The 12,604-nt window shown below is 42.5% G+C and overlaps 1 protein-coding gene across 2 annotated transcripts in view; it reads left to right on the top strand.

The window, feature by feature from the left end:
- The window catches only part of LOC143296064 (5'-3' exoribonuclease 2-like), a 52,362-nt gene extending 42,707 nt beyond the window's left edge, over positions 1–9,655 (top strand). Inside the window, exons 28-32 of one of the 2 annotated variants that reach the window (XM_076607817.1) lie at positions 3,347–3,484; positions 5,844–5,920; positions 6,940–7,003; positions 7,681–8,002; positions 9,443–9,655. In XM_076607817.1, coding sequence (XP_076463932.1) covers positions 3,347–3,484; positions 5,844–5,920; positions 6,940–7,003; positions 7,681–8,002; positions 9,443–9,511 — 670 coding nt within the window. In that variant the 3' untranslated portion in view covers positions 9,512–9,655. Of the gene's footprint in view, positions 1–3,346; positions 3,485–5,843; positions 5,921–6,939; positions 7,004–7,677; positions 8,003–9,442 lie in introns of both variants that reach the window. The other variant, XM_076607816.1, reaches the window with a different exon arrangement.
- Positions 9,656–12,604: the final 2,949 nt, after the last annotated feature.

The raw sequence follows: 12,604 nt of genomic DNA, 5'->3' as shown, positions 1-12,604 counted from the left end.
GTGATGATTCTTTCTGAATGTGATGACTGCTCCCATCCTAACTGCATAGTGTTGGTTCTTTCTGAATGTGATGACTGATCCCATCCTAACTGTATTGTGTTGGTTCTTTCTGAATGTGATGACTGATCTCATCCTGACTGTACAGTGTTGGTTCTTTCTGAATGTGATGACTGATCTCATCCTGACTGTATTGCGTTGGTTCTTTCTGAGTGTGTTGACTGATCCCATCCTAACTGGATTGTGTTGGTTCTTTCTGAATGTGATGACTGATCCCATCCTAACTGGATTGTGTTGGTTCTTTCTGAATGTGATGACTGATCCCATCCTAACTGTATAGTGTTGGTTCTTTCTGAATGTGATGACTGATCCCATCCTGACTGTACAGTGTTGGTTTTTTTCTGAATGTGATGACTGATCCCATCCTGACTGGATTGTGTTGGTTCTTTCTGAATGTGATGACTGATCTTATCCTGACTGTACAGTGTTGGTTCTTTCTGAAATGTGTTGACTGCTCCCATCCTGACTGTATAGTGTTGGTTCTTTCTGAATGTGATGACTGATCCCATCCTAACTGGATTGTGTTGGTTCTTTCTGAATGTGATGACTGATCCCATCCTAACTGTATAGTGTTGGTTCTTTCTGAAATGTGATGACTGATCCCATCCTAACTGGATTGTGTTGGTTCTTTCTGAAATGTGATGACTGATCCCATCCTGACTGTATAGTGTTGGTTCTTTCTGAATGTGATGACTGATCCCATCCTGACTGTACAGTGTTGGTTCTTTCTGAATGTGATGACTGATCCCATCCTAACTGTATAGTGTTGGTTCTTTCTGAAATGTGATGACTGATCTCATCCTGACTGTATTGTGTTGGTTCTTTCTGAATGTGATGACTGATCCCATCCTAACTGGATTGTGTTGGTTCTTTCTGAATGTGTTGACTGATCCCATCCTAACTGTATAGTGTTGGTTCTTTCTGAAATGTGATGACTGATCCCATCCTGACTGGATTGTGTTGGTTCTTTCTGAATGTGATGACTGATCTTATCCTGACTGTACAGTGTTGGTTCTTTCTGAAATGTGATGACTGATCTCATCCTGACTGTACAGTGTTGGTTCTTTCTGAAATGTGATGACTGATCTCATCCTGACTGGATTGTGTTGGTTCTTTCTGAATGTGATGACTGATCTCATCCTGACTGTACAGTGTTGGTTCTTTCTGAAATGTGATGACTGATCTCATCCTGACTGTACAGTGTTGGTTCTTTCTGAAATGTGATGACTGATCTCATCCTGACTGTATTGTGTTGGTTCTTTCTGAATGTGTTGACTGATCCCATCCTAACTGTATAGTGTTGGTTCTTTCTGAAATGTGATGACTGTTCCCATCCTGACTGGATTGTGTTGGTTCTTTCTGAATGTGATGACTGATCTTATCCTGACTGTACAGTGTTGGTTCTTTCTGAAATGTGATGACTGATCTCATCCTGACTGTACAGTGTTGGTTCTTTCTGAAATGTGATGACTGATCTCATCCTGACTGGATTGTGTTGGTTCTTTCTGAATGTGATGACTGCTCCCATCCTGACTGTATAGTGTTGGTTCTTTCTGAAATGTGATGATTCTTTCTGAAATGTGATGACTGATCTCATCCTGACTGTACAGTGTTGGTTCTTTCTGAAATGTGTTGACTGCTCCCATCCTGACTGTATAGTGTTGGTTCTTTCTGAAATGTGATGACTGCTCCCATCCTGACTGTACAGTGTTGGTTCTTTCTGAATGTGATGACTGCTCCCATCCTGACTGTACAGTGTTGGGTTTTTTCTGAAATGTGATGACTGATCCCATCCTGACTGTACAGTGTTGGGTTTTTTCTGAATGTGATGACTGTTCCCATCCTAACTGGATTGTGTTGGTTCTTTCTGAATGTGATGACTGATCCCATCCTGACTGGATTGTGTTGGTTCTTTCTGAAATGTGATGACTGTTCCCATCCTGACTGGATTGTGTTGGTTCTTTCTGAATGTGATGACTGATCCCATCCTAACTGGATTGTGTTGGTTCTTTCTGAAATGTGATGACTGTTCCCATCCTGACTGGATTGTGTTGGTTCTTTCTGAATGTGATGACTGATCTTATCCTGACTGTACAGTGTTGGTTCTTTCTGAAATGTGATGACTGATCTCATCCTGACTGTACAGTGTTGGTTCTTTCTGAAATGTGATGACTGATCTCATCCTGACTGGATTGTGTTGGTTCTTTCTGAATGTTGTGACTGATCCCATCCTGACTGTACAGTGTTGGTTTTTTTCTGAATGTGATGACTGTTCGCATCCTAACTGGATTGTGTTGGTTCTTTCTGAATGTGATGACTGATCCCATCCTGAATGTACAGTGTTGGTTCTTTCTGAATGTGATGACTGCTCCCATCCTGACTGTACAGTGTTGGTTCTTTCTGAAATGTGTTGACTGATCCCATCCTGACTGTATAGTGTTGGTTCTTTCTGAAATGTGATGACTGCTCCCATCCTGACTGGATTGTGTTGGTTCTTTCTGAATGTTGTGACTGCTCCCATCCTAACTGTATAGTGTTGGTTCTTTCTGAATGTGATGACTGATCTCATCCTGACTGTATTGTGTTGGTTCTTTCTGAATGTGTTGACTGCTCCCATCCTGACTGTATAGTGTTGGTTCTTTCTGAAATGTGATGACTGCTCCCATCCTGACTGTACAGTGTTGGTTCTTTCTGAATGTGATGACTGCTCCCATCCTGACTGTACAGTGTTGGTTCTTTCTGAAATGTGATGACTGCTCCCATCCTGACTGTATAGTGTTGGTTCTTTCTGAAATGTGATGATTCTTTCTGAAATGTGATGACTGATCTCATCCTGACTGGATTGTGTTGGTTCTTTCTGAATGTGATGACTGATCCCATCCTAACTGTATAGTGTTGGTTCTTTCTGAATGTGATGACTGATCCCATCCTAACTGTATAGTGTTGGTTCTTTCTGAATGTGGTGACTGATCCCATCCTAACTGTATAGTGTTGGTTCTTTCTGAAATGTGATGATTCTTTCTGAAATGTGGTGACTGATCCCATCCTAACTGTATAGTGTTGGTTCTTACTGAATGTGATGACTGATCCCATCCTGACTGTATAGTGTTGGTTCTTTCTGAAATGTGATGATTCTTTCTGAAATGTGATGACTGATCTCATCCTGACTGTATTGTGTTGGTTCTTTCTGAATGTGATGACTGATCCCATCCTGACTGTATAGTGTTGGTTCTTTCTGAAATGTGTTGACTGATCCCATTCTAACTGCACTGTGTTGACTGACTGTCAGGTTCCCGGCACGCACGCTGAAGCCGGAAGACTTTGACAAGAAGTACCCCAACCAGCCCTACCGTCCTCAGCTTGGCTTCCAGCCACAGAGTGGGTACCGCCAGAATGCCGATGTCTCCACCGCCATTCGCATGATCAGGTAATGCCACTGGTTCGATTCTCAACTTGGTTTTTTTTGTTTTTGTTTTTTTTTCTTCTTTCTTCGTTCATGGGCTACAACTCCCATGTTGACTCGCATGTACAAGTGGGGTTTTAGGTGTGTGAACGTTTTTACCTGCTGTTCAGGCAATCTTAATCGTATATATGAGGGTGTTTATGCTGGGTATGTTTGTGTTTCCATAACCCATCGAGCACTGACATGGATTCTGGGATCTTTATGTGTTTATTTGATGTTCCACATGAGTTGTTACATGAAGGAGGTTCTTACACTAGCAGGTCTGCACATTTGTTGACCAGGGTTATATGAAGATCTCCATCCGTAACTCACTTGGAATAGCTGGGATTTGAACCTGGGACCTTCACTTTGAAAGTCCAATGCTCAGACCACTTGATGGTCGTGCAAATCTGGTTCTTATCATGAACGTATTGGAAACCATGAGACAGAAATGGAGAGGGCTTGGGGGGGGGGGGGGGGGGGGGGGGATAAATTGTTGCCAAGACAAAAGAGAGAGATAGAATGTACCCTTTCAAATGAAGTACAATGACCTGATCTACATGTCAATGTAAAATGTTCCATTCATTTCAAATGAGATAACCTGATCTGTGTGATAATGTAAAATGTTTCCATTCAAATGAGGTATTATGAGCTGACCTTTTTGTGAATGTAAAATGTTTCCATTCAAATGAAAATGACCTGACCTATTTGTGAATGTAAAATATTTCCGTTCAAATGAGGTATAATGAGCTGACCTATATGTAAATATAGAATGTTTCTATTAAAATGAGGTATAATTACCTGACCTGTATGTAAATGTAAAATATTACCATTGAAATGAGTTATAATGACTTGACCTATATGTGAATGCAAAATATTTCCATTCAATTGAGGTATTATGAGCTGACCGATGTGAAATGTTTCCATTCAAATAAGGTATAATGAGCTGACTGATATGTAAATGTAAAATGTTTACTATATAAATATGAAATGTTCCCATTGAAATGAGGTATAATATCTGGAACAACCTTCATCATCATATCTGTGATTCTATCTCTGCTTTCCGCTCTTCGCTAAAAACTCATCTTTTTAAAACCTATCCATGCACACTCTCAGCTTCCTTCTTCTCCAATACCATCCATTTCAGCCCCACGTTTGATGCATGAAGAGTTGGAGGAGGAGAGAGGGTGGCAGAGGAGGTTTTGAGAAAGAGTGGTCATGAATGATTTATGTGATTTGAATTTGAAAGTTTTTTCTTTCATTTAAAGGGCCCTGAGCTCTTAGGGAGAAAGGGTGCAATAAAAAATGTACATAATTATCATTAATAAGATGACATATATGCAAATGTAAGATGTTTCCAATCGAATGAGATATATAATGATCTGACCTGTATGTGAATGTAAAATATATCCAATCAGATGAGGTTCAGTGACCTGACCTGTATGTGAATGTAAAATATATCCAGTCAGATAAGGTTCAATGACCTGACCTATATGTGAATGTAAAATGTTTCCACTCACATGAGGTATAATGACCTGACTTTTATACAAGATGTTTGGCGGGTGCAATATCCGAGTGGTTAAAGCATTGGACTTTCAATCTGAGGGTCCCATGTTCAGATCTCGGTGAAGGCGCCTGGTCGGTAAAGGGTGGAGATTTTTACGATCTCCCAATTCAACATATATGCAGACTTGCTAGTGCCTGAACCCCCTTTGTGTATATACGCAAGCAGAAGATCAAATACGCACCTTAAAGATCCTGTAATCCATGTCAGCGTCGGTGGGTTATGGAAACAGAAGAACATACCCAGCATGCACACCCCAGAAAGCGGAGTATGGCTGCCTACATGGCAGGGTGAAAATGGTCATTCTCATAAAAGCCCACTCGTGTACATACAAGTGAACGTGGGAGTTGCAGCCCATGAACACAGAAGAAGAAGAAGAATATAAGATGTTTTGTACCAGTTAGGTAAAATGATCTGAAGTTTACGTAAAATGTTCCCATTCAGATGAGGTATAATGATCAGACTTGTGAGTGTGGGTTTTTTGTTGTTGTTTTTTTCTATTCAAATGAGGTATTATGACCTGAGTCAAAGGAGGTATAATAACCGTACTTACAAGTGGATATCAAATGTTTTCATTCAAATGAGGCATTAAGACATGGCATGCATGTAAAATGTTTGCATTGAAATGAGGTGTAATGACCTGACGTACATATGTGTGAGTGCACTGACTTCAGGCATCTGCTTGGCAGATGTGGTGTAGCGTATATGGGTTTGTCCGAACGCAGTGACGCCTCCTTGAGCTACTGAAACTGAAACTGAAACTGACTGTTGTTTGTCCAGGAACACGACCGGGATGCATGGTCAGGGGTTTGTCATGTCCTCACAGAGCATGAGGCCGTCCTTTGTTCCACCCAGCCGTGAGTCATTCCCTGTGGTTTTCTTTGTGTTTGTGTGTGTGTGTGTGTGTATACATAGTTATGACACGATGTGTGTGAGTGTGTGTGTGTGTATGTGCATGCATGTATGTGTGTGTGTGTGTGTGTGTACATAGTTATGACACGATGTGTGTGTGTGTGTGTATGTGCATGCATGTGTGTGTGTGTGTGTGTGTGTGTCGCTCTGTGTGTGTGTGTGTGTACATAGTTATGATACGATGTGTGTGAGTGTGTATGTGCATGCACATGCGTGTGTGTGTGTGTTCCATCCAGCCGTAAGTCATTCCCTGTGGTTTTCTTTGTGTTTGTGTGTGTGTGTGTGTACATAGTTATGACACGATGTGTGTGAGTGTGTGTGTGTGTATGTGCATGCATGTATGTGTGTGTGTGTGTGTACATAGTTATGACACGATGTGTGTGTGTGTGTGTGTATGTGCATGCTTGTGTGTGTGTGTCGCTCTGTGTGTGTGTGTGTGTACATAGTTATGATACGATGTGTGTGTGTGTGTGTGTGTATGTGCATGCATGTATGTGTGTGTGTGTGTGTGTCGCTCTGTGTGTGTGTGTTTGTACATAGTTATGACACAATGTGTGTGAGTGTGTATGTGCATGCACATGCGTGTGTGTGTGTGTGTCTCACTCTGTGTGTGTGTGTGTGTACGTGCATGTATGTGCTTGTGTGTGTGTGTGTGTTTGTGCGTGTGTATGTGTGTGTGTGTGTGTGTGTCCATGTGCTTGTATGTGTCACTGTGTGTCTGTGTGGGTATGTGTATATATGTGAGACAAGAGAATTTCTCTCTGTGTGTACGCATGTATGTATGTTTGTGTGTTTGCTTGTATTTTTTGTGTGTGTCATCGTAGAGAATCACAAATCAGTCATGGAGATCCACTGAATCCCCCCCTAAAAAAAAAAAAGTAGTCACTTGTGATGATAATGATAAATAGTGTGGGTGTGGGTGTTAATGTGTGTGTGATGTGAGGTGTGTGTGTGTCGGGTTCAGGAGGACAGCAGCAGTATGGCGGCAATCAGTGGGGACAGGGCAGCAGCAGCAGCAGCAGCTACAGGTCAGTCAGACACACACTGGATTCACACTCACATGTACACGCACACAACACAACACACACACACACACTCAATCACATACACACACACACACACACACTCAATCATACACACACACACACACACACACACACACACTCAATCACACACACACACACACACACACACACACACTCAATCACATACACACACACACACACACACACACACGCAGGTCAGTGAAACACACAGTTGCTTCACACCCACTTGCACGCACACACACACACTCAATCACATTGACAAACACACACACACACCACACACACACACACACACAACACACGCACCACACACACACACACACACACACACACACACACACACACACACACCACACACGCACCACACACGCACCACACACACACACACAACACACACACACACACACACACACACACACACACACACACACACACACACACACACACACACACACACAACACACACACACACTACACACACCACACACCTTACACCCCCCCTTACCCCCTCCCATACCCCCCCACACACACACACACACACACCACACACACACACACACACACACACACACACACACACACACACACACACACACACCACACCAACCATCCACATTCCACAACCCCCAACAACAAGACCACCACTTTTCTATGAGCAGTAGCAACAGCAGCAGCAACAACAACCGCAGCGGTGGCGGCGGCAGTGCGTGGGGCCGCAACATGTCCCAGCAGCAGAAGGCCTACGACTCGAACCAGTCGCGCCAGCAGCCAGGAGCATACCGACCCCTGCCCACCGTGTCCGACTACGACAGCTACCAGACCTACAGGGAGGACAGCTACGGGAGGAGGCACGGCGGAGGGGGCCCCGACAGGAACTACGGGGGTGGAAGAAGTGGACGGCCCTCCCTTCAGGGAGGCTACGGGGACGCCGGGTGGAGGGACCGACAGCCACAAAGGAGAGACATCGACCAGTACCAGCGGGTGAGTGTGTGTGTGTGTGTGTGTGGCTATGTGTGTGTGTATGAGTGTGTGTGATTGTGTGTGCGTGTTCACACACTACTTGTGTTATTGACAGAGCACATTGTACGTGGAAGACACAGCAGTGCTAAATGCACCGGAAAAGAAAAAAAAATTGGATCAGATATTATGCTTACAGGGTTCGTCACTAACGGGAGCGCTGAGCGGAACGCTCTGAAAAAACAAATTGCGCTCTGGAAAATTCCTTGACTCAGAGCGCTTGCGCTCTTGATTTTGAAAAGACAGAAGCATACACTACTGTATCTAAATTGTTATTCCATTGTCCATCACAAACAAGAGTCAAAAGCGCGAACGTTTTGCATTTACCGAAGTTTGAAAGCCGTCTGTTTACGTTTTGTTAGTTCAACCGGAAGTAGGCCTAGTGAATCAGGGGAGGCTATGCAAAAGAGCGCTCTTCAGACTTGAAGAGTAGAAAAGTGGAGCACACGATCGATTTCGCGGCCGTGCAAAATCAAAATACTGAAATATTTGATCCCAAAAAGGAAGGCTGACGGTGAAGGGGATGGCGAAAAGAAGAAGTTTTTAGTGTGCGCTCTTAGTTTTCAGTTTGCGCTCATCAAAATTCTGAAACTAGAGCGCAGGCGCTCATGTGAAAAAATGTTAATGACGAACCCTGGCTTAGATCTTGAGACTTCATTGACAGAAGTGATAAATGGGTTTTCTGCGGAAAACAAACTGTAGCGCTTCAGATCATCCTTCTCTTGTGGAAGAAACGATCAATATTGAGCATTTGTTACACACAGAGGCTTTTAATGATGGCCGGCTTGTTTCATTTCTTGCTTGCTGCCTCTGAAAACGGAGTATTGCTGCCTTTCTGGCAAGGAAAAAACAGTCATGCATGTAAAAGCCCAGTCATGCATGTGCATGAGTGAGTGAACGTCAAGTCGCAGCCCATGAACGATGAAGAAGATGACTTGCTTGCTTTCTTTGTGCCCGTTATGCCCTGTGGCGTGTTGGGCAGCAACAAAGAACCGGCATTCTTTGGCTGTTTTGGGCCAGTGTCTGAATGGTGCCCCAGGTGTGCTTCATGGTCTTGAGTTCTCTCCGTCAGCTGTTCTGCACCGGGTGTTCTTGGGCCTTTCTGTCTGCCTGCCTTGATATTGTGTCGTTAGCTCGATGTTCATTTTGTGCACTTGCAAAGTTGTTTGTGTGTGTGTTTGTAGGGGGAGGGGGTTGTTATTGTTTGAGCTGGATGTTAGTTATTCAACTTCAAGTGTGCAAATGTGTGTGTGTGTGGGGGTGTGCAAATGTGTGTGTGTCATTTTGTGTGTGTGTGTGTGGGGGTGTGTGCCTCTTCATTTGTATAATAAGAGAGAGGAAGAGAGAGTGAGTGATTGGAGAGGAGGAAGAGAGCTGAGGGTGGTTGTTCCTGACGTGTTGCAGTATGATGATGGCTATCAGCAGTCCCGTAGGGGAAGAGAACCGGAGGGTCGCTACAGGAATTACTACTAAGGGGCAGCCACACTGGGCCACACAGCTGCTTGACCCACACCTGGCCTCAGCAGTTGTCCTCACCTGGTCTCAACACCCGTGCAAACCTGGCCTCAACACCTGTCCACACCCAACCACAGGGGCATGTGGGGGAAGAGGGGGTTAATGTTTGGGACTTGGTCATGTTCTGTTTGCAATATGTACTGAAATATGAACACATCACTTTCTAGATCTATGTATAGGGGACTTGTTCTGCTTGGCATGATTTGCTGGAGCAAGCAGAGTGTGCATGGGTGGACACCTGTTTGTACCGACAAGGCAGAAAAGCAAAATATCCACTATATTTTGGGTAGGCACCAACAGGAAAGGTTTTGGTGTTCCTGGCAGCTTTTTTTTTTTTTTTTTTCCCCAACCTCGTCTGACATTTAAATGTGTCTATCAAGGGTAGGAGATGACTCCTGATGTGTGGGTTTCTAGAGGGGAAGAGTGGGGGGATAGAGGGTGGATTAGAATGCGCAGGTATCAACTGTAGGAAGGATGATGATGTGGTAATCTTTGTTGCTGACCTCCTACTTTCTAGCTGTGAAGTATTTTGTCATAACGTTTCTTCTACTCTTAGAATTGAAAGGCAGCACAATTTTAATGGTAGAGTCAAAGTGTTGGCTGTTGTATTCATCGTGTGTTTTGTTTAGATTTTTGTGCCTCAGTGTTTGAATGATTTTTTTTTTTTTTAATGCTACCTTTTCTGCTCCCCGTAATTTCTTTGTACTGTCTCCAGTTTCTTTTTTCTTTTTGTTTTTTTGTTTGTTGTTTTCTTGGTGGTTTTTTTTTTTTTTTTTTTTACTGCTACCCTCATCAGTACCAGGCTGTATTTTCTACACAATCTGAAAACTGTTTCATGTTTCTCTGTTGGTTAATATCTACTGCTGGTTGTCAAGTGTTTGGTTTGTCAGCCATCTTGAGTTCCATGAGTGAAACTTCCCCCACTCCCACCATTAAATTTTACAAATGTATGACTTTTCCCATGTCACACAAACACCATACCACGCATGCATAAACCCACACAAAACCGGATATAGGGGTAGTTTCAACAGCATAACAGTGATTTCTTGGTTTACTAGATTACAAACAAAAGGGATGAAAAAAACGTGAAGAAAAAGTTTTTTTATTGATCACCTTGGTTTCCAATGCCTCACATAAATATTTGATTTTATCTCTTTCTCCTTTGCTCTTCATACCAAATCATGACAGCAGCATTCAAAGGCATTTTTCAGGAGCACAAGCATGGTGGCAGTTGTTTCTCAGGCTTTCTGCCCCATCGTAGACTGTATGTGAGCATTGGTTCATGCATTTAGGTCATGTTCGTGAAGATGGATGAAATCAGCTGACGGCCAGTACATCTGGCTGTATTTAGGTGTGTGTGCATGTGTGGGCCTCTTGGCCAGAATGAGTTTGTTAACAACACTGATTGTCAGGTGTCTGATGAAGTTTACAATGCAAGAGTAACATTAGCGTGGGAATATGTTATGAGTGTGGTGAGAAGCATGCTTTGCAGGGAAGGGGATTTTTTTTTTTTTTTTTTTTTTTTTTTTACACTTTTGAAACACATTTATTTGATTTGTGGACAATACAGAACCAAAACTGCTGTCACTGTGTTGATGTGTGTGGTGTTATTGTTGGTGCTGAAAATTACACTATTACAAGCCTCTGTCTCGTCTGCCCTCTGTTTTTTTCTGAAAAAGACAGGCTCTAACCAAGTCACTGATGTCAGTATGAAAATGCTTGGGGTATACACCAGACAATGTTTGTCATTTTGAGGAATATCACAGTGAGGTTTTTGTCCTGACCAAGACAAACAAACAGTAATGAATCATACACTATTATCTGTAACTCATTATTTTTTGAAGGGGACTGGAGGATAGTGTTGGTTTATTTCTCCTATCAAAAGGGTAAATGACAGCAATGATGGGATGATAAGGTAAAGGATGTTGTGAGGTTGGGATGAATGAAACGTTTCAAAAGTGAAATACCCTCACATTGACACTGTTTACAGTCATCTGTGTAATTTGGTGGTGCTTCCAACTCAAGCATGTGAAGAGTCACACATCCCTATGCACACACACACACCCACAGACTTCGACACAAATCATGAAACTGAATCCAACCATGGTTTTGTCCAGCCTTGTGGATTGCTGTCACTTTCAGTAAAGATCCTGACATGTCTGCAGGTAAAGGTGCATATGTAAAGCATGAGGCTTAGGATTTTGGTGTTTGTTTTGTTTTTGTTTTTTTGTTGTTGTTTTTTCAATGGTGTATCTGTACATTACATCTATGTGGAGTTTATATTGCATATATCTTGACAACATCAATAAGTATTCAAAGTGAAACCAGACTGTGCTGTGCAATATTGTAAAAAATGGCATATGTTTAAGAGCTGTTCAGTGTTTTGACAGGGGTATGCACACAAAACATTGTGTTGCAGTGCCGTCTGCTATCTACAGTTTTTGCTCACTGTAACTGTTCAAAGCTTCTAGACTGTTGCATTTACATTTGCCAGCAACATCAATCACACCCTGTTTTTATCATTCTTCACCTCTTCAATTTCATCACCATTTGTGAATGTGACTTCCTTTAGGACAGACATGCACATGGGAATAAACTGAACAAATCATGGAATTTAAATCTGCTGATGCACAGAGAGAACAGAATTCATTTTCCATGGCATACGGACTAAGAGTTCAGAGAATGGAGAGAATGGAATAGAGAACATTGGGAGTTGCAGTCAGTCACAATAGAGCTCACAAGTTACACTGTTGTATATAGGACTGCCAGAGTTATCCTTTCACTTTTACACTTTCTCTGCAGTGCAACTGACTGTGTAAAATGGTAAATACACAAAATCAGTAAGACTTGTTTTGACTAACAAGATTGTCCTCGACTGCTGTTGAAACAATGTGTTTGAATCAGATGCAGGGCGATACACTGACACTAATGTATGGGTTCAAATTCTGCCCTTTCTCAACAATGATTTCTCATTATAAAAACTGTTGTTTATTATTTCAGTTGTTTTCTGATATTACATTCGCTTTTGTTTTAGTGGATTTTTTTTTTTTT

Source organism: Babylonia areolata, chromosome 21 (genome assembly GCF_041734735.1).
Source record: "Babylonia areolata isolate BAREFJ2019XMU chromosome 21, ASM4173473v1, whole genome shotgun sequence".
NCBI classification, from domain to species: Eukaryota; Metazoa; Mollusca; class Gastropoda; order Neogastropoda; family Buccinidae; genus Babylonia; species Babylonia areolata.
Note: the sequence above shows the minus strand (reverse complement) of the source record. Positions and strands in the feature narration are given on the sequence as shown.